General features: G+C 49.8%; 1 protein-coding gene across 1 annotated transcript; it reads right to left on the bottom strand.

Moving 5' to 3' along the window:
• Nucleotides 1-220: 220 nt before the first annotated feature.
• Nucleotides 221-24,021, bottom strand: Zswim4 (zinc finger SWIM-type containing 4). Its single transcript, XM_051194959.1, has 14 exons — nucleotides 23,813-24,021; nucleotides 21,884-22,085; nucleotides 19,122-19,478; nucleotides 17,371-17,519; nucleotides 17,144-17,294; nucleotides 15,934-16,101; nucleotides 14,977-15,330; nucleotides 13,289-13,426; nucleotides 12,799-13,053; nucleotides 12,316-12,451; nucleotides 9,435-9,589; nucleotides 6,785-6,948; nucleotides 3,213-3,294; nucleotides 221-2,014 (listed from the first exon to the last, which is right to left on the bottom strand). Exons 1-14 carry the CDS (start codon nucleotides 23,948-23,950, stop codon nucleotides 1,155-1,157), a joined length of 3,309 nt encoding a protein of 1,102 aa, XP_051050916.1. The 5' UTR covers nucleotides 23,951-24,021; the 3' UTR covers nucleotides 221-1,154.
• Nucleotides 24,022-25,285: the final 1,264 nt, after the last annotated feature.

A 25,285-nucleotide genomic window follows, 5' to 3' on the forward strand; every position in this document is an offset into this window, starting at 1 on the left:
TACTGAAGGAAGCCAGCAGCCCCTCCTGTCTTGAAGCCATGCCCAAAAACCAAAACGGAAATTTTTTTTTTGTTAATGGAACAGGCAAGAAGCTCTGGGTGGGGGCTGGGGTGTGGAGGGTTGTGTGTGTGGGGGGCAATGTAACTCAATCTCAAAGTTAAAAAAGAAGTTGTGCTCAATTTTTTTTTTTGTTTTTTTGTTTTTTAAAAAAGGAAAGGAAAACAGTATGGGATTTAATAAATAGGAAAAAAAGTTACAAAACGATGCCAACTTTTTCCTTAATATACAAGAGAGAAGACAGGTTAATCTGGGATGGAGGCTTCCCTTCCTCCCTGGGCCAAGGCCTGGGATAAAAGACGCCTCTGTCAGCAGCTGGGATTTGAGGTGCAGAAATGGCTAAACTAAAGGAAGTGAGGAAACAGAGATGGCAGTGTGGAGAGAAAGGAGGACAGGGTGGGGTCCCTGGCTGTCTGCCTGTGCCTCCCACAACAGGTTGGAGGCAGCCTGGTTCCTGAGTTGTGTATCCAGTTACTAGTGGTGGGGTCCCGGGCAGCAGAGAGCTGTCCCTAGTCTACCCTGTGACCTTGGTGCCCAAAACAAGACAGGTCCTGGCTGGACAGCGTGTTTGGGGGTGAGGTATGTGGCAGAGGCTCAAGGCCCCTTGATATCCTTCAGTGGGGGTGAGGCATTGATTTGTGCTGGCAGCTTGGGCTGGGAGTGTAGAACAGTGGCACAGGACCCCTGAGCTGGAGGAGAGGGGAAAAAACACAACGGGACTTAACTACCCTGATGTGATGTCCCCAGGCACCTGGGTGAGCTCTGGAGGATCTGCTATGCTGAATTTAAGAATTTCTGGAAAGTTCTGCCTCCAGCCCTTCTTCTGGAGGCCCCAGCTAACCCTGTGAGTTTGGGAGAGCCAGAACTTGCCTCTTGCTTGTGGGGTGCCCAGGCACACCCCCTTGCAGGCCTCTAGTTAGCAGTATGGCTTCAGACCCTCAGATCTCACATTTGTCTGCATACTCCTAGGCACACACTTAGAAAGGTGTCACCTCCTGCCTCCCACATTCCGTGACTTGATCCTGAAGTAGCCACGGACCTCCTGCTTCAGGAAGGTGGGCCAGGGGATACCCACGCTCCCAGGTAGCTGAGGTCCTTCAGCCAAACCGCTCTCGAACCAAGAGCATCAGCTTCTTCTTCCCCTTGTAGGTCTGTTTAAGGTTCTCTAAGAACTGTGTGAACTGGAGGTGCCCGTCTGGTGCCAGAAGGAAGGTTTCTCGTGCTTTGCCCAGGAACTCGATGAAGTCACCATAGTGACGTGGACTGATGTGGGTAAGTCGTGAGTGGCTGGTGGTGATGTAGGCAGCTACTGCAGCATCCAGGAGCTGGCAAAGTGGTGCCCTGTCAGTCCCTAGTGGCTTGGCAGCCCTGCGGGCCCCCAATGGGCCCAGACCTGGTGCTGAGAGCGTCCAGCGGCGTAGGATGTCTGAGAGCATAGGTGCACAGTGGATGCTGCGGATGATGAGGGGGACAATGGCTGACAACTCGTGCCGCCCCAATGAATGGCTGAGTGAGCAGGCCCATAGCACGTCATTGACAGCGGGGTGGCTGTCTTGGTTGAAAGCGATGCTGAGTTGCGCCAAGGCTAGTGTGGCCAGCTTGTAGGCCCGCAAAGGTAGGCCTCGATGCTCCATGTATCGTGCCACTGTGAACAGATGGGCATGGCCAAGGCCACCAGCTGCAGCATCCAGCACAATCTGGTAGGCAGCCTCAAAGGCTGCATGATTCTTTTCACACAGGGTCAGGGCTGGCAAGGCGCAGTTCTGGGGGTCCTTCATGGCACATTGCAGTGCCAAGGTGCGGGCACAGGCCCAGAGCTCCTCTCGCCCAGCCGTGTCTAGTTGCAGTCGCAGCAAAGTGGCATGTGTGGTGCCTGTCACTGCCACAATAGTGACTGCCTCCACTGGGGTGAACAAAGAGTACCAGTTCTTCATGATGCTCATCAGCGCTGCTGGGCCTGGGAGTGGGAAAAGGGAGCGGAGCAGGGTGTGTGCGCATGTGTGCAGAACTGCCGTTTCCCTCCCCACCCTGCAAGCACCACCTCTGCAGCCTCCCAGCCTCACCATGTAGAAATCTGGGGGGGCTGTCTCACTATGCAGCCCAACTGGCCCCTAACTCAGAGATCCACCTACCAGTGCCTCTCAAGAGCTGCGATAACAGGCCATCATGCTACCTGTTCTCATGGAGCTGGAGATGCTTAGTAGTTAAGAGCATTGGCTGCCCTTCCAGAGAACCTGGGTTTGATTCCTAGAACCCTAATGATAGCTCAAAATCATCAGTGACTCCAAGGAATCCTCTGGCCTCCACAGATACCAGTACACATGTGGCACACAGATACGTATGCAGGCAAAATACCCATACACATAAAGTTAGTTAGTTAAAAACAAACAAGGTCTCATAGTCCAGGCTTACCTCAATTAAACTTGCTATATAGCTAAGGATCAACTCTGGTCCTCTTGCCTCTATCTCTAACATGCTGGGATTAGACATGTGCCACATGTCCAGAGGACACAGGGCCTAGTACATGCTAGACCTGCACTCTTACCACATGAGTTACAACCCTTTCCTACTGGCTCTGGGGAGATGCAGTCAGGAACCCTGTCCCTACCAAGTGATCACCCTCCTGCTGAGCCACATTTCTAACGCATGGAGTCTTGAGATGGGGTCTCATTATGAGCCTAGGCTGTCTATAATACGGGTATTCCTGACTTAACCTCCTCAGTGCTCTGGGTGAACCATGTCTGGATAGAAAAATTTCCCCTTTTCAGAGGACCAGGAGTGGCTAGACTGGGTGGAAACTTGGGGGTAGCTAGCATCTGAGGCCTCCCCTATTCCTAAGCACTTCGGCCTGGCCAGCTACCAGGCTGTGTACCTCCATCTATCCCACCCGATGCTCCCTCCCAGGCTGGCCCACAGCTGGCAATAGGCAAGGGCCTGCTTTTGTTTTGTTTTCATCTGTTTGATTTGAGGCAGAGTTTTACTATGAAGCCTTAGCTGTCCTGGAAACCCTAGGTAGCCCAGACTGGCCTCGAATTCATAGATCCGCCTGCCTCTACCTCCAGAGTCCTGGGGTTAAAGGGCTACAAAGCATACCAGGAAGGGCCAGTTTTTCTGGGGCCTGTGTGGTTTCCTCAGTGGTCCCTCCAGGCACTCACCAATCTCTGTGGCACAGCTAACCAGCCAGCGAACCATCTCTCTGCGCCGCCACGTCATCGTGTTCAGTGTCATCCTCATCACCTGCGAGGAAAGAGAAGGGTGGGTCCTCAGAGTCTAGCCATGGCTGATGGCTTAGGCCCAAGGAGGCTGGAGGCAGAGCTAATGCAGCTGACCTGGGTGAGAGCCCTCATCTCTCTATCCTCAGTTGCTGGCTCCATAAAACAGGGATAAAGAGCTAGAGATGGTTCAGTGGTTAAGAATACCAACTGTTCTTATAGAGGACTTGGGTTCAATTCCCAGCACCTACATGGCAGCTTAGAACTGTCTGTCACTTCAGTTCCAGGGGATCTGGCACCCTCACAAAGACACGCATGCGGTCAAAACACCAATGCACATTAGGGGATCTCAAATCTCTGAAGGACTCACACACATACGCACACACAGCAGTTCTTATGCACATGTATGCACACATACTCACACATAACTAAAAATAAAATCCTTAAAAAAAAAAAAATGAACCTGGCATGGTAGCACACTTTAGTCATAGCAATCAGGAGGCAGAGACTACACAGGGCTACACAGAGAAACCCTGTCTCGAAAAACCAAAAAGGGGGGAGGGGAACTGGGAAGAAGGCTCAGTTAGTACAGTTCTTGCCATACCAGCATGAGAACCTGAGTTTGATTCCCAGTATCTATGTAAAACAAACAAAGATTAGGGGCTGGAGAGATGGCTCAGTGGTTCAAATGTTTAATGCTCTTCCAGAGAACTCAAGTTCAGAACCTAGCACCCAAGTCCCAACTCTGGCTCCAAGGGATGCCCTCTTTCTGGCCTTCATGGACACCTGCATGTACACGTGTGTACTAACACACATATGCACATAGATAAGAATAAATTTCAGGGGTTAGAGAGATGGCTCAGCAGTTACAAGCACTAAGTGCTCTTGCATAGGTCCTGAATTCAATTCCCAGTAAGCACATGGTGGCTCACAACCACCTGTAATGAGATCTGGTGCCCTCTTCTGGCCTGCAAGGACATATGCAGGCAGAACACTGTATACATAATAAATAAATCTTAAAAAGGGGAATCTACTGCATGGTGGTGCTATGAAAATGAACCAAGACGACATGACTAGTGATATCTGCAGTAATACTGACCACCATTGCTTACAATGAGCCTACCAGTCCCCTTTCTGGGAAGTTCCATACCTCAAATTAGAAGATTCTTCCCTGGAGCCCCAAAGTACCCACCCTTTGTGGGTCCCACCCTAAAGAAACACCTTGTATGTCTGTCTGTCCTGAGGCCCCAGTTTGGAACCTGCCTCTGTAAGTTCCATAGCAGTGGGGCTGGAGAGATGGCACAGTGGTTAAGAACACTAGCTGGTCTTCCAGAGTTCTGAGTTCAATTCCCAACAACCACATGGTGGCTCACAACCATCTGTAATGAGATCTGGTACCCTCTTCTGGCCCGCAGGCATACATGCAGACAGAACACTGTATACATAACAAATAAATAAATATTTTTTAAAAAAGCTTCCACAGTGGTGTCTCCTCTCCAGTGTGCAGTCTTCCCCTCACTAATCCCTAGAGCTATTAGGGCCTAGAAAGGACAAGTCCCACTGTGTAAAGTTGTGTCTTCAGTTGTGTGTGCTGGCTTCATGTCCACAGTCTACATGCATGTGGATGGAGGTCAAGAGCAGCCATGGGAGCTGCTTCGCAGGGGTCGTCCACTTTGCTGTTGTCTTTAAAAATTGTTTTTGGGGGCTAGAGAGATGGCTTGGTGGTTAAGAGCACTGCCTGCTCTTCCAAAGGTCCTGAGTTCAATTCCCAGCAACCACATGGTGGCTCACAACCATCTGTAATGAGATCTGGTGCCATCTTCTGGCCTGTAGACATACATGCAGGCAGAACATTGTATACTTAATAAATAAATGTTTTAGAAAAAAAAATTGTTTTTGGCTGGCTGGTGGTGGTCTTTAACCCCAGCCCTCGGGAGGCAGAGGCAAGTAGATCTGAGTTTGAGGCCAGCCTGGTCTACAGAGTGCTGGGATTAAGGATGTAGGCCACTATACCCAGATTATATAAAACTTTTATGCAAATACTTCGTTGTTTGTTTTTTGGGACAGGGTTTCTCTGTGTAGCTCTAGCTATCCTGGAACTCACTTCTGTAGACCAGGCTGTGTCCTGGATCCCAAGTATTGGGATCAAAGGTATATGCTACTATATCCAGCCGATTATAGTTTTTTAAAAATTGTTTTCTTAACCTTTGTTCTGGAGACTTAATTTTCCACACAAGCACTTTACTGACTGAGCCATCTTGAGAACACTTGCTTTTGAGATCGGGTCTGTGGTCTGACTCTGTGAACTCAGACCCTCCTGCTCTGTCTTCAGTGCTAGCATGACAGGTGTGCCCCCACTTGAAGCTGCTTTCACATACTTAGTTCCTGGGACTGTCTGAGGCCCTGTACCCAGTCCCCATACCTGTCTAGCCCTTCAGTTTTTACCTACCCAGATATCCATGTCCTTTACTGGGTACTTACTGGGTAAGGGCTGCATGCAGGCTGGCCTAGGTCTTGCCATGACAGGGCAGTGATATCCAGCCATAGGCCTTGCTTACAGGGCTCAACCCCAGGGAAGCCCCTTTCCTAAGCTACAAACCCCCAGCTAGCATTAATCTATGCGTCCCACTCCCAAGAGTGTTTCTAGCTGGTTGACTGCCCCATTCATGGTCCTTGTTTTATTTATTTATTTAATGTGTATGGGGTTTTTGCATCCATCTATATCTGTTTACATCTGTGTAGTGACAGCACAGGCCAGAAAATTTGCATCAGATCCTCTGATACTGGAGTTAGAGCCTGTTGTAAGTAGCCATGTAGGTGTTGGAAATTGAACACAAGTCCTCTGGAAAAGCAATCAGTTTAACTGTTGAGATACTAAGAAACATCCTTAGACTTTATTTCTTTCTTTTCTGAGTAAAAAAAATTATACTGGGGATGGAATACAGGACCTAGTATAACCTACGATAGCCCTGTGGAGTCACACCCTGACACCTGATCTGTGTTTGTTAATGTTTTGATTTATTTTTTAAGGGTTTATTATTTTTGAGACAGGGTCTCAAAATTAATACCTCCAGGCCTCCAACTCTGTAATGTAGCCAAGGTTGACCCTGAACTTTTGATCCTGCCTATACCTCCCACATGCTGGAATTACAGTTGTGCACCAACACATCTGGCTTATGTGGTGTGAGGCTGAAACCTAGGGCTTCATGCATGTTAGGTAAGCATTCTACCAGCATTCTCTGCTCCTCTCTGTCCCCTCTTCTGGCCCATGCACTAGCTTGTAGACCTTGTGCTGCCCAGCCCACAAGAATCCTCTCTATCTTTAATCACAGTCCTGGAGATGGGTTCCTATTCATGGACCTCAAACATACAGTGATAGCCCATCACCTCAATTTTGGTCTATAGTTCTATCCTCAGAGGTGTGACTCCTACCTCTCAGCCTTTGTCCCAGGGGCAGGGTTCCCACTCATCTATCCCAAGTCACAGCACCCTCCTGGTGATATTAGCTGGAGTACCTGCAGGCCAAGCTCCAGTGCGATGCCCAGCAGCATGGTGTCAGGTGGTGCACTGGCTGGTGTGGCTGTCTTGCAGGCATCCTGTGCCAACTTGAAGAGCAGGGCTGGGGAGTGGATGTTTTGCTGGACAGAGCCCAGGACCGCATGCAGCCACTTGGTATCTCCTGGATTTAAGGAATAATAGAGACCACAGTTGGAACTGTGGAGTTGAAAGACCTGTCACACCAATTCTCCACAGGCAGCCCCAAGAAGCTACACAAATGTTTTCTGTTTTGTAAGGCTAGGGGATGGACCTTGCATGTATTAACACACAAGGAGCTCTATCCACAGCCCAGTGCTGCCTTTACCAAGTGTCACCACTGTCCTCAAGTCTACACTCTCCTAGGGTCTCACTAGTCTGTTTTCTTTAGTGTAACTTTGCAGTGTTGGGGATGGAACCAAGGGCATCACACATGCTAGATTAGCACCCTACCACTGAGACGCACCCCAGCTCATGGGGGGGATTCTAGGCAGGGGCTCTACCACTGAGCTGACCCCCACCTCTGGTCTTCTCTTATTCCCTCTGACGTACAGCTGTAGCCCAGCCTCAGGGCTTCTGTACTGGTTATACCCTCTACCTCGAATGCTCTTAAAATACTGTGTGGATTAAACTGTGGTCCCTTCTCTATCCACATTCCTGTTCTGGAAAGCCCTGATGGGATGGGCAGCTGCGTGAGAGGAGGCCAGAAGGGTGGGGCCCTGTGAGGGTTAAGACAAGGAAGGACTTTCTGTGTCCTTCCCTCTCTCACCACTAACACTAAGGAAAGACAGTGTATATAAACCAAGAAGTGCACCCTCGCTGCCAACCAACCCTTCCAATACCTCCAACTCTGGCCTCCTAGCTGAGACTTGCACTCAAGCTGCCCAGCTCATGTCACTGTGTTACTGCAGGTCAAGCACAGCTCTACCCTCATGTTTAAGTGTCCATCAGGTTGAGCTGGGAGTGTGGTTCAGTGGCCTAGCTTGTACAAGGCCTGGATCCCACTTCAAGCACCACAGGAAAAAGACAAGACTGCTTGTTTAGTGTCCTATATGACACCGATACCTTCTTTGTGTACGGTGATTTCTTTACTTATTATTTGTCAGTTTTGTATGTGGACACGTGTATATGCATATATGTGGAGGCTAGAGGGCAAGCTTGAATGTCATTCCTTAGGCACTGTCCACCTTCGAAAAATATTATGATGATGATGATGATGATGATGATGATGATGATGATGTGTATGGGTGTTTTGTCTGGTGCCTGCCGAGACCTCCAATTGGAGCTATAGATGCTTGTGAGTCAATACATAGTTGGTGGGAATTGAATCCAGGTCCTCTGAAGAAGCAGAAAATGCTCTTAACCACTGAGCTACCTCTCTAGCCTTCTTCCCTCAACATTTTTTTGAGACAGGGTTTCTAACTGACATAGAGCTCACAATTAGGCCAAGGTAGGCCAGATGGTAGACCCTGGGGATCCTGTCTGTACTTCCTGAGTGCTGGGTTTATAAATGTATGCCATCATACCTAGTCTTCTTTATTTTACTTAGAGACAGGATCTTAGCACATAGTTCTGGCCAGCCTGGAACTTACTGGCCTCTAACTCACTGAATTATGCCTGCTTCTGCATCTACCTCAAGTGCAGAGATTAAAGGTGGGTCTGCTTAGCTTTACGCCCATCTTTACATGGATCTGAGGACTGAACTTAGGTGCTTCCTCATGCTTGTGTGGCAAATGCTTTACCAAATGAGCCATCATCTCCAAAGCTCATTTGTTTGTTTTGTGTGGTGCTGGGGAAGGAAGCTTAGAGCTTTATACATGCTAAGCAGGGTATCTACAACTAAGCTACAAGGCCTGGCTAGTTGATTATACATCTTCATAGAGCAAAAGACTTGGGATAGTTTTGTTGCCTGCCACCCCCAGAACAGGGCAAAGATTCTGCTTGTTTCTTTTGTTTTTTTTTAGAGACAGGGTTCCTCTGTGAAGCTTTGGAGCCTGTCCTGCACTTGCTCTACAGACCAGGTTGGCCTTGAACTCACAGAGATCCACTTGTCTCTGTCTCCTGAGTGCTAGGATGTGCCACCACTGCCCAGCTCTGCTTGTTTTTTACAGTGACTGTTTGAGCAGTAGTGGGAAAAGTAGTTTGGTAAAAGGAGCAGAGCAGGTGTAGTAGAGCTTGAGGCTAAGGGTGGAAGATCGTAATTCAAGGTCACTGTGGGCTACATAGTGCATTCCAGGCCAGCTTGGGATTTATCGTGAGACCACATCTTAACAAAAATGGGCTGGAGAGATGGCTCAGAGGTTAAGAGCACTGACTGCTCTTGCAGAGGACCAGAGTGTGATTCCTACCCATGCCTACTACACACATGGCAGCTCAAAACTAACTCCAGTCCCAAGAGCTCTGATGTCCTCCATGGACATAGTGCACAATCATGGTGCACACATATTCAGGTAAACATTCATACACATAAAAAAAAAAAAAAAAGTGAAATCTAAAAAGAAAGACAGAAATTTAAAACCAAAAACAACAAAGACGGAGGATAGGAGTGGGTAGGAAAGGGAAGAGGGAGGAGAATGAGAGGAAGTCAGGGGTACAACAGGACATCAGGAGGATGGATGTCACTGCCCTTACCCTTGGCAGCGGTTAGCATGGTGGAGGCCAGTTCGCACTGGCGGGTCTCCAGGTGGCCGAGGATGAACCAACGGGGGAAGCGGTTGCTCATGATGGAGTCCAGTGGGTTAGGGTGAGCGTCTCCAGCTGGGAATGTTGTCTCGAGCACAGGCAGCCTGGGACAGGGGAAAAGCAAGCACAGGGTGAGCTGGGCCTACCACTTCTACCTTCTGTCCCTGCCCAGAGTCACCCAGTGAAGTGCTGGGGGTGGGGGAGGGGCAGGGCTTAGTTGGTAGAGTCTGCTATCAAAAATGCCTAACATTTTAATGGCTACTATACAAAGAAAATATACGTGCTGGCAAGGATGGGGAGGAAGAGGAACTTGCTAAGGTTCTGGGGTCTGAGCTCAGTATTAGAGCAGTCACCTAGTAAGCACAGGCCCAGCATTTGGTCCTCTGCTCTAAGAACAAAACAAAAAACAGAAGCTTACCCATTATTGCCATGTGAATTAACACAACCATCATAGAAAGCAGAAGTTCCTTGGGAAACTAACAGAACTATCATATAACCCAACAGTCTCACTGTTGGGCATATGTCCACAGTAAATCTGTATGTCAAAGAGACAGGGTGCTCTTCAAAATGGTCACAATGTGACAGTCAACACACATGAACATGATGAATGGCTACAGAAAATGTAACACCTGCACACAAAGGAATATTATTCAGCCATAAAAAAGAATGCAATACCACCACTTGCAGCGAGGTTTGGAAAAGGATGGTATTACATTCACTAAAATAAGCTAGGCACAGGGAGGAACAGCGCACCACTTTAGTCATGAACAGACTAGGCATGGTGGTGTACACATGCCCTGGCAGCACTCCAGAGGCTAAGGCAAGAAGGTTGAGAGTCTCAGGCCAGGGGCTGCAGAGATGGCTCAGCAGTTAAGAGTATTGGCTGCTCTTCCAGAGGATCCAGTTCAATTTCCAGCATTCACATGGCAGCTCACGACTGTCTGTAACTCTAGTTTCAGGGAATCTGACACCTCCACACAGACATACATGCAGGCAAGATACCAATATACAAAATAAAAATAAGTAAATTAATTTAAAAAAAAAACCCAAAGTACTTAAAAAAAAAGTCTTAGGTCAGCCTTGGCAACACAGAAAGACCCCACCTCCAAAGAGAGAGAGAAAGAAGAACAAAAGCAAACAAACTAACAACAGGTGATATTCTAGAAAGGACAAATAGTAATTACATTAGAGGTTATGGTGGGGGCTTCGGAAAAGTTGTGACAACATACATATGTCTTTATTATTTGTCCAATTCTAATTATCCACACATTCCCCACTACCACCCTTCCCTTTCTCTCTCACCAGTTACCAACTACCTAGATCTTGAGATCTAGTCTTGTTATGTAGCCCAACCACGTTTGGGGCTTGAGATCCCAACTCAGACTTAATGTGCCGGGATTATAGGTCTATGTTATCACATCTTGCTATTAAGAAAATGCATTTTAAGATGAGTGTGGCACTGTGAGTTCAAGACCAGCCTGGTCTACAAGAGCTAGTTTCAGGACAGCCTCCAAAGTCACAGAGAAACCCTGTCTTGAAAAACAAAACAAAACACAAAACAAACAAACAAACAAAAAGATGAGTGTGGTGGTACTCCTTTAGTCCCATCACTGAGAGGCAGAGGCAGGTAGATCTCTATGAATTCGAGGCCAGTCTGATCTACAAAGTGAGTTTCAGGACAGCCAGGGCTACACAGAGAAACCCTATCTCAAAAACACAAAAACAAAATCAACCAAACAAAAGAATGCATTTAGCCAAGAGTGGGAGTGCATGTATATAATCCCAGGGGGAGGGAGAAGAATCAGGAATTCAAGCTCAGCCTTGGCTACACAGAGTTTGAGGTCAGCCTAGGCTACATGACTGCTTCAAAACAAAAACAAACCTCATCACAGGAGCAGACACTGTTTAGATGTCCTGGGAATCCATCAGTTTGTGACAGGGAGGAGCCGTGCATATGCAGACACACACTCCTGCATTATCCCCTGCTCTCACTGGCTTTACCCACAGTCCTACTGGGAGTTCAGAAGGTACACTTCCGTTGTTTGAGCTACTACAGAAGGGAGAGTGACAACATCACTTCTGCAGATCCTCTGGGAGCCAGTGTGTCCACAGGGAGCCAACAAAGTCTCCTCCGGGTAGCCCTGGCCACTGCCTGGAACACCCCTCCCACATAGCCCCTCTGTTCCCCTCCACTGTCTTAAGCATTTTTCTGCCAGGTTCCCTTGAAACTATGCACGTGAAACTGCAGCTTTCTGTCCAAGTCCTCCCACTTCCCGCTCTCTTCTCCCATCTCCTGGAGCACCATCTGCATAAGGCAGAATGCACTGACTGAGTCCTTGCCAGCACCTCAGCCCCACCTGTTTTGCTTGTACTGATTTACAACCACTATTTGCTCCACAGTTAGGGCACAAGCATTTGTCTAGTAACTTAATGTTGCCACCAACTATACACATATTTTAAACATGAATAGAAATATTAACCACAGGGGGAAAAAAAAACAAAAAAAAAATCACGTCATTTGTGCGATGCTGGGGGGCACTGACCTCGACCTCAGAACACTCAGGCCAGCAGCGTACTGCCGAGTCATGCCCCCCAGTGCAGGGAACAATCTACCGAAGTCTCTGATGCGCCTCAGGTAGGCTGAGACAAATCCTCCTAGAAAAAGCCCGCACTTCGAGCAAGCTTGTGGTCTGTAGATGTGAATCATCCTCAAGTTCACCGTATTAACAGAGAAATACTCTGTTGCATGGGCCTTGGGCCTCATTACCCAGACTGAGACCCAGCTTAAAGTTGGGGCTCTTAGCTTCTCACTTCCTTCTCCTGCCCTTACCTCATGGCTCGGAGCGCCAGGCGAAAGGCCAGATCTGGGTCGTGCGGCAGCAGAGCAGCAAACAAGTATCGGGCACAGGTGTGCATGGGTACGCTCTCCCGGAAAATCACTTCTCCGAAGCCACTGAAAGGGCCTCCTACAGGGACAGGGTGACTTCAGTCTCCACTATCGCTGCACTCCAGATACATTTAGAGGAGCACAAGAAAGGAGGGGTCCCTAGACAACACTGCATGGTGAAGAAAGAGGCTATAGGATGGGGAGGCAAGCCAGTCCAGCCTCAGAAATAACGGGAGAAGATTTAGCAAGGTCAGACCATGGACAGGGCTAGAATATGGGGCATGGTTTGTAATATGGGTGCTTTGACAGGTCATAACATCAAAGACTAGGCTTATTCTTTGTGCCATGGAGGAGTAGACCGAGGCCAGGAGGCAGGACCTCACAACTGGTCCTGTAGGACTATGAAGGCGGCTGAGAGGGACTCACCTTCCAGCAGCAGCCCAGCCTGCTTGCGTAGCACTTGCACCAACCGCTCGTCCAGTTCCACTTCCTCCAGCAGGGCCAGCAGCTGCTCTTCGTTGCGCACCACTTTGTCCTGGGCATACAGCCCCTCCGGTAGGGCCCGCTGCTGCCCTAGCCCCAGCAGTGCTACTTCTAGTGCCAGTGCCAGGTAGGACTCTCCAGGGCTCCCCGGCACCGGTACGTGCTGGTAGGCCAGCTTCCGCTTCTCTGCGGTCAAGTCTGGGGGAGACACATCCAAGTCTGCTGAGGTCTTGCCCTTATCCCTTAGCCCCAGGCTTGGTGACAAAAATGGAGAGAAGTTTAGGGAAAGCTCCAACTCTCTTAGCCTCGGCCAATGGCCCCCTCATTCTGAGAAGGCTAAGCTAAGCCTACTGGCTTCTAGCCCTGACAGTGCACAGCCAAAGTTACTAAGCTTGCCACGTGACAGTATCTGGCTAGCAGAGAAGGTGGGTACCTGGGTAAAGAGAGTGAGGCTCCTCCTCCAGTCGACAGGCCTCCAGCAGTGCCCTGCAGAGGCAGCCAATGGGATCCAGGGGATGGCCCACCCAGCCTTCAGTGCTTGTGAGGCAGGTAGCACCTTTCTGGAGCAGTTCTGCAGGTGGGGTAGAAAGAGGTGGGCTCTATGCAGCCACACGCCTAACTCTGGGGTTCTGTCCCACCCCACACCAGTCTCCCAGTGTCATCTGCCAGCCTGTGAGCCACCCCGTCTTCCTGAAACATGCAAAGCAGTACTCTTCCTAGCCCTAACCCAATCCCCATTTCTGCAGCCAAGCTCAAATTGCTTTGAAGCCCCTCAGGGGGCAATGTGAAAGTTCTATGATGGACATCTGAATGCGCTGTAAGGCTGCTCATCCATGACCTCCCCTGATCTTGGAACAATGAACTGTTCCTGTGCTGTTCCCCCAGTCACCTGGACATAAGCTCTGACTCTTCCATTCCAGAGTCCATTCCTCCCTTACATTCTCCGACTTTATCAGCTTCACGGCCAAACCCAGTCAGCTTCCTTCTATTCCCTGTTCCTTCTGTTCATTGTGATTGTGTTTGTGTGTATGTGTGGTATATGTATGTGTACTGAGGATTAAGTTCTGGGTTGGGAATCTTCTTCTAGGCACTTCTATCTTTTGCAACTGGGGCTGTTTGGTGAACCTTCAGTCCTGGAGCTTGCCTTCTCAGCTAGAATGGCTGCCAGCAAGACCCTATGATTTGCCTGTCTTCAACTCCCAGACCCAGGGGAGAGTGACATGCCCAGCTTTTATGTGGGTAACAGGGTATACAAACTCAGACCCTCAGATTCTCATGCTTGCACAGCCAGTACTTTACCTACTGAGCCATTTTCCAGCCCTGCTTTTTATTTTTATTTTTTTTTTTAAGACAGGTCCTCACATGGTCTAGGTAGGTCTTGATCTCTGACCTTGAAGTTCTGACTTTCTTGTTTCCACTTCCTGAATATTATGGTTAGATGCATGGGCCACCACACCTGATTTATACTTGCTATAAGGTATACATGCTAGGCAAGCACTCTACCAAATGATCCATAGCCCTTTTGTTGTGCTTCAAATGTTTGTTATATCTGAAACACAACTCAATTTGTTGCCCATGTTTAAACGTGAGCAAATTCTACTCAAAAAGTCCAGTCTTCTGGCTTCTCTCTACAAGTATATCCTTGAGGGTCATGCAGTGGAAATGTGTCTACTGCAGGGTCCCTTTGCATGAAAAGTGGATGAACAATGGGAATACCATCATTATTCTGTGGTAGCTGCCCTGTGAATAGTGATGGCCGAGGCAAGGTACAAGATGAGGTTCTGATGTCTTCTTGGGAACTGGCCAAAAGAGCTATACATACCCATAAGCAGTCTGACCCAATTCTTAGTCTTTTCTGTTCTTTTTCTTTTGTTGCTAGGACTGAGAATCAAGGCCTCAGGCATTAGTAAGAGGCATCTACCACATAAATGCACTTGAGCCATTGAATTCTCCCACCACAGTGCTTCAGTTTCAACCAATAGTGCTTTTTATGAGAAAATCCTTTCTGTCTATGATACTGAGAGTGGGAACTGCAGTGATACCAAGACCCTCTCTGCTATCTCTCATGGGGCTGGCGTGTGTCCTGGGTACCTGGGCCCTGGAGCCTGTGCTCTCACTCACCTTTTTTTTGCTGTTTGTAGTTCTCAAGCTGGTGTCGCCGCTGCAGCCGCAGAGCGTTGACTATGGCACATGCTAGCCGCAGAGCCTTGTGGGGATAACCGTGAGCACGCAAAGTATCCACCCGTGCACAGGCAGTAGGGAAAGGTTCACCCAGCCAGATGGGGTGACCCTGAGGGTCAAAGGTTGGCTTGTCACCTCCCATATTGCCAGTGAGACTTGGGCCACAGGAATCACTGGCCAGGATCCTCTGCAAGTGGCTGTCATTCCAGTGCAACTCCCCAGCCTGCAGTGCTCGGCTGAATACTGTACGGCGGGGACTGGTGGCTGTCACCTCCTCCTCTTCATTTTCTGAGCCTACAGGAGGGTGCCCAATGTAGTAATGGTGGCTGCTGGCAGACATATTGTAGCCAGCTTCTCCCATCAGGTGCCAAGTCAGGGTTCTACCCTAGGCAGGTGATGGATGTGAATTCTTGAAGCAAATCTTCAAAGGGAAAGTAGGGGCTGGCATCTGTTACAGCACTGGCACACAGGTAAAGGACATCTGTCTCCCTCCTGCTAGCCATTCTTGTTCCTTCTCCCCTCAGTCTCTGCCTCTTTCTAATCTTTCCTGTTCTTCTTCCATCTCCCTCTTCGCGTGCCTCACCCACACCCACATCACTGTGTGTGCCCCCTCCACCCCCCACCCTTCACCCCCGCCCCATTGGATTCCTGTCCTTTCCCTGTCCATGGCTTCACTTTTGCTAACTGGAAGCCCTGCAAGCACAGTCTCATCATCCTTAAGGATGTCATTACTTTTGTCCTTGGCACTTGCTCCCTCTGGCTGGAAGGACAACCAATGGGGCCCTGCTTTCATCTCTCCCACCCTCTCTCTCCTGGGACACAGTACTGTAACAGAAGGTTAAGCTGTGGTAAGTGATGATACTTTGTTGGAAACAGGTGGCAGGTCCCCTCTCCTACCTGTCCTGGAGGTCAAAGTGGATTGTAGGCTGGGGATGTCGAAGGAGTAGTTGCCTTCTTCCAGTGGGCACACATCTAACTTGTCCCACGTGCCAAGCAGCTGCAGCCATCCTGACCGCTCATCTGGTTTGCAGTGGGGGCTCAGAATGACACAGACCCACAAAGCCCCTGAAGAGCAGAGAGAGAGGCTCAGCATCCACATCAACTTCATTAACATAGCACAGGCTAATATGCAACCGCTGCAGCCTAGGACATGTCCTATCCCGCACGTGGGCTGAAGCTCAGTGTCTCTTCACATTATGGTAAGGAAATAAGATAAAGCCAATGACAGGGAACAGTAGGGAAAAGTGCTTGTAACCAAGACTAATGATCGGAGTTCAGTCTGTTGGACCCACATATGGAAGGAGAAAACTAACCACACAAAGTTGTCCTTTGACCTTCACATGTGCACTAAAGTATGCTCACACATACATACACAATACAAGTAAGTGTATCATAGGAAGAAAGAGGCAAAGAAACTACACTAGTCCTAAGTCACACTGCATTTAGATCAGGACTCAACCCTGGGTCTGGCGCCCTGTGAGTTTCGGTGTTGTTTCTTCCCTACTTTTCACACTGCCATGGAGCACCCCCACCCAGCACCTAGAGAGTGGGGGGAAAAAAAGACCAGGAACTCAGGGTAATCCCTGGCAACACTGTGAGCTCCAAGTCAGCCTGGGTTACACTGAGACCCTTTACCAAAAACAAAATAAAACAGTACAGAAAGTATATGCATAGATCCTCTGTAGACACTGTAAGGTTTTATAAGGGTCTCAAACATCCCAGATGTGTCTTGGAGGATTTGGGACAAATCTTTCAAGGACAACAAGGAACAAATCTGTATCGCACTTAAACATTCATGCATGTATCAATCCATACTTGCTGGAGAAGGAACTCAAGGTCTCATGCACGCTAGACAAGCCTGCTACCGATAAGTTCTATCCCTACTCTAACCATATAGTATAATGTTAATCATGAGTCTTCTCCATTGAATATTAGCCCCAGGAGAGCCAGATTTTGTATTGTGTTCTCTCTGGGAGTTCCAGCACACAGTAGGGTAGCCAGCATGCTGGAGGTGCTTAGCAGTGTTAAGTGGGGGAAAAATTTGGGTACAGATGTTAATTTAAGTGGGAATCAGGGTATAGACTTCACCCCAGGGTCTAGGCCTTACCCAGCTCATCCCACAGCTGCCGGCACTTGTCTGTCATGCCAGCACCTTGTTGCCGCCACAGGGCCAGGCGAGGGTCCTGCAGGAACTGCTCAGTCATAAGGATTAGCATTCGTGCCCCATTAGAGTCCCTTGCCCGCAGCATCTCCCGCACCTGTACAGAGGAGCAGATGGTAAGAAAGGGAAGGGCACAACAGGGCCTCTGCCCTGCCCACCCCCAGCCTTGGCACCTTGCTGAACATGGAACGCAGTTGCTGGCTGGCCCCATAGTGGCCACCATTGGACAGCAGTTGCTTCACCTGCTCCTGGATCTGCTCCTCATCTAGATGCCAGCAGTTGGCATCTTCTGTTCCTGCACCCGCTGTGGGATCTGGAGCACCTGCAGGAAACAGACAAGTGTAGAGTGGGAAAGAGGCTGTCAATCCTTCCTTGGTCCATGCCACCAAAATCAGTACTCTGTCCCCAGAAGCAACACCCACCACTGCATCTGTCCAGACACAGCAACAATCCACCTATTAACTCACCACCAGTCCATCTGTCGCTCCACTCACTCATTTATTCACTCATCCGTCCATCATCCCATCCATCCATTAACTGTCCATGAATACATCTTTGCCGGGCAGTGGTGGCACATGCCTTTAATCGGGAGGCAGAGGCAGGTGGATCTCTAAATTTGAGGCTAGCCTGGTCTACAAAGTGAGTTCCATGACAGCCAGGGATATTGCACAGTGAAATACTGTCTTGAAAAAAACCACAAATAAATCTGTCCATTGCTTCATCCATCTGTCCACCACCTATCTGCCCCAAACACTACGAGCCCCTCCATTTACTTAGTTAAGTACTCAGTCCATCCATCTAGGGAAACAATGTAGGTATCCATTCATTTATTCATCTTCACAAAACATTAGCCACTCATCCATTTCCTCATCTGTCATCTCACCTGGAACACTGCTTCACACCTACATCCTAGTGCCATAGTCTTGCCTTCAACCCACCTACAGTGTATACTAATCCCATGACCCTGCATGCCCACACTCCTACTTATCTTACCACTCAAAATACCCACCCTCCCACTTATCTATAAATCAGCCATGTTGTCCACCCACTAAACTACTCCAATTCAGAAATATGCTTCATTCAAACCCACACATCCTTCCCAAAACACCTACCCATCTGCACCTAATGGCTGGCCGACCAGCCTGCCTGCCTGCCTTTGTTCTTCCATTTTTTGGTTTTTCAAGACAGGGTTTCTCTGTGTAGCCTTGGCTATTGTAGAACTAGCTCTATAGGTCAGGCTGGCCTTGAATTCACAGAGAGCCACCAGTCTCTGCCTCTCGAGTGTTGGGATTAAAGGCCTGTGCCACTACTACCTGGCTTCTTTTCATTTTTTCAAGGCAGGTTCCCACTCTATAGTTCTAGCTGTCCTGGAAATCACTATGTAAACTAGGCTGGCTTCAAACTCATAGAGATCCACCTGCCTCTTCCTCTCAAGTGCTGGCATTAAAGGTGTGTGTCACTATGCCTGGCTACACACCGGCCTTTCAGAGGCTCCCAGTAAGCCCCTCTCTATCAGCTGCCCATCTTCCCTAATGATCAGTCCCACTCACCAGCCCATCTGCTTTTTCTTGCAAGGCATCAGGCCTCCTAGTGATGAATCATAACCCCTGAAATCCACTCAGCACCCCATGACCCACTGTGGGTCTAATCACTACTCATCTACCTGCTATCTTCCTACCTTTATAGCCAAACAAACCAGCAGCAGACCCTCCCCCCAACATCTCAATCCACCTCAGCCTCCAGTTCTGAGATGACAGGCCTATGTCTACCACACCTGCTCTACTTCTAACTGTTCAGGTGCCCCAGGGTCAGACACCTCAGGATGTGATTCTTTAGGTGTGTGACATCCCCCAAAGCAGGGTATAATGGCACTCACTCTGCCTGCCTTTGCTTTGCATCACGGCCCCTCCTTCCCTCCACTCACCATGAACCAGGTTGATTTCAGAGCCGAGCAGGAGGATCTCATCAGCAAGCCGCTGGGCAGTGGGTAGCACCTCAGTGTGGTGTGCACTGATGAGATACTGTACAAACTTCTGAAGCTGATCACGGTTCATTTGTGACAGGGTCTCAGAGATGGGTAGCCGCAGCTCTACCTGGTGTGCATGACGGATGCGGTACAGTGACAGGGCCACCACATGGGCACAGTAGAAGAGGTCTCGGTTGTCACAGCCACAGCTCACAGATGTGATCTTACAGCGGTCAAAGCTGATGGAGACGTGGTAGAGATGCTCTGGCTCTCCTGGAGCCCCCAATTCTCGGATGTTCCCACTAAGGTGGAACCCTAAGATAAAACACACACTGTGGAGATTGGATCACCCCAAGACCTGAAGGCACAGCCCTGCTGACAAAACCCAGTGCAAATTACTTAACCTATCCATGCCTCAGTTTCACCATCTGTCCATATGCAGCAACAATGATCTCCTTATGCCATTCTAATAAATGAATAAGTTACTTATGATAAGCATTTAGAATGGCTTGACATAAAGTTAAGTTTGAAATAAACCCCTGTGTGTGTGGGGGGTGCCTTATTTATCTTTGTTTTTTTTTGAAACAAGGTTTGTCTATGTAGCTCTGTCTGTTCTAGAACTGGCTATGTAGACCAGACTGGCCACAAAATCATAGAAATGTGCCTGCCTCTGCCTCCTGAGTGCCAGGATTAAAGGCATGCACAACTATTGTTTTTGAGACAGGCTCTCTCCTTGGACAAAAAGCTAACCCCTTTGACTAGGCTAGCCATGGAGATCCTCCAGTCTCTGTCTTCTTAGTGTTGGGATTACGGGCATGAAACACTGTGCCTGGCTTTTACGTGGATGCTGAGCACCCGAACTTAGGTCCTCATGCTTGAACAGCAGGCATGTAACCAAATGAGCCCTCTCCTATGCTCCTTTGTCCTTATTTTAATGATCATTAAACAGTATTATCATTGTAGATAAAATGTTTGAAATGCTTTGGGTTGAAAGTTTTTGGGTTGGTAAGGTTACAACCAAGCTTTAGAAGCTCTGAACTTCCTGAGAAGATGCCAAAGGCCTGTGGCACTTGAGGGCAATGGGATGATGGAGCAAGTCCTGGGCAGTCCTGAGTGTCTGTGAGGCTCATCCGACTGGTTGGGCAGCCTGATGCAACCTGTGTCATGCAGGGCATGGCTTCCTCATACCAGGGGTAGCCATGGGGCCTGTGGCTAGCTTATGCACAGGCAAAGGGGTACTAAAGCTGCCAGGCAGGCTCACCATGGCTGAGCCATGACCAGCTACCATGGGAAGCAAGAACAAAGTCTTACTCAATCGCTACTGGTCCTCTTCTAAACTTGATGCTGGGGTATACGGTCTTTCCCTTATCTTCCTTCCTGTTTCCCCAAACCCAGTCTGTTCCTTGTCTTTCCTTCTACTTCAAAACCATTTGGGCTCATTGCCTGAGGTCTAAGCCCACCCCTCATGGCCTTAGCCTTGTTTATTTTGTTGTTCAGTTGATGGTTTTTTTTTTAACTTGTCATTTTCTCCATCAGCATATAATAGTTGTACACATTCGTGGTATACAATGTGGTAACTCAATAGGGTATACAATGCATGGTGATCAGATCGGGGTAACTGGCTTTTCCTGCTCCTTGAATAGTGATTATTTCTCTGTGTTTAGAAGCTTCCAATTTTTTCCTTTCAGTCTTTATAAAATACACAATAAATTTTTGTCAGCTATAGTCACTCTGCTGTTCTACACATGGCTGTAAACCTTTGATCACAATCTCTCCTAGGATACGGCTGCTCTCTGTCCCTGAATTTGTGTAACCAGCTTCTACCTGGGTCCAGCTGCTGAGGCCTGTGATCATCCTGTTTGGTGTTGAGACAGGGTCTCACTATGAAGACTCAGCTGGCCTGGAAATCAGAGATTCATCTCTTTCTGCATTGGGCATATGCCACCACACTAGAATGGTCTTGGTTTGAAGCAGAGCTTCACTGTTTCATCAGTTGGTCGTGACCTTGAGACCTTCTGCACCCAGCCTCCTGAGCATTGGGTTACAAGTGTGTGCTACCGTGTTCAGCCTTAGCATCATTAGTCCCTTGATTTCTTGCCCCATGCATCACAGGTGCCCTATCTAAGGCCTAGAGCTGCTTCTTCTTTGTAGTTAGCCCTCTACTCTCCCTGGGCCCCTGCTTCCTCCTTGTTTTTCCACCTCTTTTATTCCTCAACTCAGCTGTCTGAGGTCTACCTTTCACCTTCAGTTCCTAATCCTGTCTTGAAACCCAACATGAAGGCCAAATTTTAGAATTGTCATAATGTCTCAATCCCGCTAGCAGGCCTGCTCCAAGATCCAAGACCAACTCCACCTGTCCTCTTCCCTTACCTGGGTCCTCCTGCCAATGCCTGGTCCTTCTCTACCCCCACTTTCTAGTTCATCTTCCTCTCCCTGAGTGTCTCACAGTCCTGATCTCTAACATCTACTATATACCTGGCTTTAGTTACCCCCCCACACACACACACACTGAAACAGGCTCTTACTGAGTAGCTCAGGCTGACCTCTCCATCACCTGCCTCTGCCTCCCCAGTGCTGTGCCTGAAGAATATCAGTGTCTCACCCAACCACAACTGAGCCTCAGAGCAGGTGGCTTGGGAGGTCCCAGCCCGTGGTCCACCCTCCTGCTTCAGCCTGCCCTGATCTCTCTGCCTCCTCCCAGAGTAGGGTTGCTCACTTACCTACTTGCAGCACTCGATCCACAGCCCCACTCTGCAGCAGGTGCAGTCCTCGGGTGAATGGCACCCGGGTGTCCTGCTCGCCTTCTGGGGGCTGGTAGCCTAGTGATGAGTACATACAGATCTCCCGCTCACTTCGTGGAAAAGACCAGAACACAATGCGCTTCTGAACTGGCTCTGGCACCCGGGAAAACCGTTCCTCCACCTGTGGGAAGAGCTGGTGGGTTAGGAATCTGGGATAGGACCCTGGCTGTTATATTTACAAGCCACCTGATCTCTCTACGTCTCTGTTTTCTGATGTGTAAAATAGGAATGTGAGAGCCAAGCATCCTATGGAAATGTGGAAGGTAAAAAATATACCAGTGAGCCCAGCATGGTGGTACACACTGAAACCCCAACCACTTGGCAGGCTGCACTTGAGCCAAGTAGTTCAAGGCCAGCTTGGGTAATACAGTGAAACTCCCAGCAACAAAACAGCTTTCATTACAATAGTATTTACTTACAATAGTGCCTGACTCATAGTTAGCATTCTAGAAGTTTTTACAACCAGTTTCCCAGGGGGCTGGGGTAAAACCCTTCTAAAGCTCGGGCATTTTGAGGACAAGAAGTTAGGTATGAGTGTGAGAATAATCAAGGACATGAGGTCCTGGCTTTCCCTCTGTTCCGGTTCTTATGGAGATGGTGTCTTACCCTCACAAGGCACAAGATGCTGAAACCACAGCCTTGGGTCAGTGCCACAGTCTCAGAACCGGAGGGGTAGAGTCATTACCTCAGAACCTGAGGCTCAGAGGTGGGACAAACTCATCTCCTCAGGATCTCTAAGCTAGGATCTAAAACTCCCAAAACTAGTTCCCCCTGGGTTTTCTTTCCCCGCCCCTTCCCTGAGAAAAGCCCCTAGGAGGGAAGGGATGTCCTGTCATCCCCTGTGGGCTTCAAGGAATAGAACCAGCTGTTTCAGACTGTGTTCCAATCTGAGGTGGCTAATCACTGGCTGGGTGACCTTGGACAAGTTTCTCAACCTTTCTGTGCCCCAGTTTCCTCCAAGTGAAAGCAAACTCCCAAATGGTTCCAGAACCTTTCCAGGGTTCTGTCAGCACCTGGCCAATCCAGGGCAGAGCTGTGGGTGCCCTGAAGATGGTTTTAGGGTTATTCTGAGCATGTCACCGAGAGTGAACAGCAAAGCAGCCTACCCAGGTTTCCAGGAGAAGGGGTGTGTGTGTGTGTGTGTGTGTGTGTCAGTGACTGGGCTCCTGACAGTTGGCAGATGACTAAGGAGGGATTTCCCGGTCATGAATCAGCCTGTTCAATCCATAGCCAGCCGAAACCCACCCATCCTAACTCAGGAAGAGTTGCCGAGCACAGAACACCCTCAAAGTCAGATTAGACGCCTGTTTGGGACTGACTGAGAGGAGCCCCTGTACCTCCCCATCTCCTTGGGGGACACTAAGACGGGGAGAGGGGATTTGCGGTGTTCCATCCACAAGTCACAGAGTACAGGTTCCAGGTGCCCCTGCCCAAGTACCCCAATCTTAGCTCAGGAATGGCTGGAGGGAGGGGGAGGGAGGAGGAGGGAAGGAAGGAGGAGGCGCACAGAGCCCTCCCCTCAGTGACCCTGCCCCTTGTCCCACAGTCGGGGGATCTGGAGGACAGGTGGGCTCTGGAGGCTGGAGCACGGGAATACAGGGGCGTCTTGTGTAGGCCCTGCAGAGACTGGGGTCTTCTCCCTGGAGGGTGGAACAGGGAAACGGAAGGCAGGAATGGAGCAGTGTGGGTCTCTGGGCAGGTGTCCCTCTCAGGGAAAGAGCGGCCCGAACGAGGCCCGGGTGGGTCGCGGGCGGAGAGGCGCGGGGCGCGGGACGGGGTGGGGGCGTGGGGGGGCTGGCCGCTGGGGAGGGGGCGCGGTGTGAGGCCTGGGGCAGGCCGGGGCCTCACCTGCTCGAAGGCCCAACTCTCGGCCACCCGCTTGGCGCTGAGGTCCAGCAGCGGCTCGGGGCGGCCGCGACGGGGTCCGGTCCCAGGCTCGTCTCCCGCGGGGCAGCCCCGGCTGCGTTTAGCCGCCGGGGGCTCCATCCGGCCGAGCCGGCCGGGCGACGCGGCCCCTTTAAGACTCTTCACAACAATGAAGCCGTCTCCGCGGCCGCTGCCTCCTCAGGCGAAGCCCCGCCCCCGCCGCCCTGCCTCTCCCTCACTATTGGCTGATTTTGAAGACCCGCCTCCTAGAAGCCACTGTTTATTCGGTGTGCGCCACATCAGTCTTTTCGGTGCCACCCAATAAAAGGTCGCAGGGAGAGGAGCTGTCAATCACGGAGCGGTATAAGCCAATGAAAGCGAAGGGACCTCACGGCTCGGCCTTGTGAGGAGTTTCGGGGCGGCCCCAAGTTCATTCACAACATTCCTCCCCCGCCCCCATGGGCCGGCCTTCGAGCCCGGAGGCTGGGGCTGCGCCTACACACGGCTTTGTTTACGGAGGGTCGCTTCCGGGCGCCTAGGGGCACCGGCTGCCTCCCTCTGGGCTGTTTGACCCTAGAAACTCACGCACCCTCCCTGGGAGACCCTTACAGCGTGGGTGCTTTAGAGGCCGACTGGGGCCGGCACAGCTTGCCTAGCAGCGCTTGTGGGCTCTTCACTTAAGACTTCCTCTTGAGCTGCGAGCTAAGACACTTTCTATATAAGTGAACTGAAATTGCCTACTGCGACCGTTTTGACCTACGAGAACGGCGGTTTCGTTAATTTAGACTTAAAGCATGTCAAATCCCCCTCGAATCGTTTTGGTTTTTTTTTTTCTGATCAGCTTAGCTAATATCCATAGCCCGGAAACCAGCCACCGTCTTTGACACCCTTCCGCATGCCCATCCCCATGCGGCCTCGCCAGCATCATTTATGCATCCCGTCCAGGATTACCCTGCCCCCCTCTCACTACCTCTAGCTCCCCCACTCCCCCTCTCATCGAGGTCTCCTTACGTAACCAGAGTTAGTACCTTGATTGGAAATCCTCCTGCTTCATCCTCAAGAACGCTGGGATGCCAGGTTTGTGACTGGGTAAGAGGGTAGTTAAATGTCTCTCCCTGGGCTCTGAACTCCATTGAGCAATATGCCCTGCAGAGACAAGTCAGCACATAGAAACAGGGCCCAGCATACAGTAGACACTCCAGCTAGGACTCGTTAACCCAGCCAGTTTATGCTATGATTCCATTTACTTAACATGATCCTCAAAACAGGGAAAACCCAAGCTGATCCCCAGAACCCGGCCTGGAACCCTTTTTCCACTCTAGGCCTCACAACTGCAGGATCTGGCACTGGTCCGCTGTTTCCTTCTGCCCCTCCCTATGATGGCGACTAATAGCAGCTAGTGGTCTGTGAACCCTTCAAACAGGGCTGGTTCAAGTGGGGCCACGCTGTAGGGTA

The sequence above is a fragment of the Phodopus roborovskii genome, unplaced genomic scaffold (assembly GCF_943737965.1).
Source record: "Phodopus roborovskii unplaced genomic scaffold, PHOROB, whole genome shotgun sequence".
In the NCBI taxonomy this organism is placed as follows: domain Eukaryota; kingdom Metazoa; phylum Chordata; class Mammalia; order Rodentia; family Cricetidae; genus Phodopus; species Phodopus roborovskii.

Excerpts from the sequence above, each read along its gene's own strand:
- Zswim4 (XM_051194959.1), bottom strand. The coding sequence starts at position 23,950 with ATGGAGCCCCCGGCGGCTAAACGCAGCCGGGGCTGCCCCGCGGGAGAC. Across the intron at positions 16,102-17,143 it reads GCAGCTGTGGGATGAGCTGG|GGGCTTTGTGGGTCTGTGTC; the intron begins GTAAGGCCTAGA and ends TCTGCTCTTCAG. Across the intron at positions 9,590-12,315 it reads CTGGCGCTCCGAGCCATGAG|GCTGCCTGTGCTCGAGACAA; the intron begins GTAAGGGCAGGA and ends CCCCTGTCCCAG.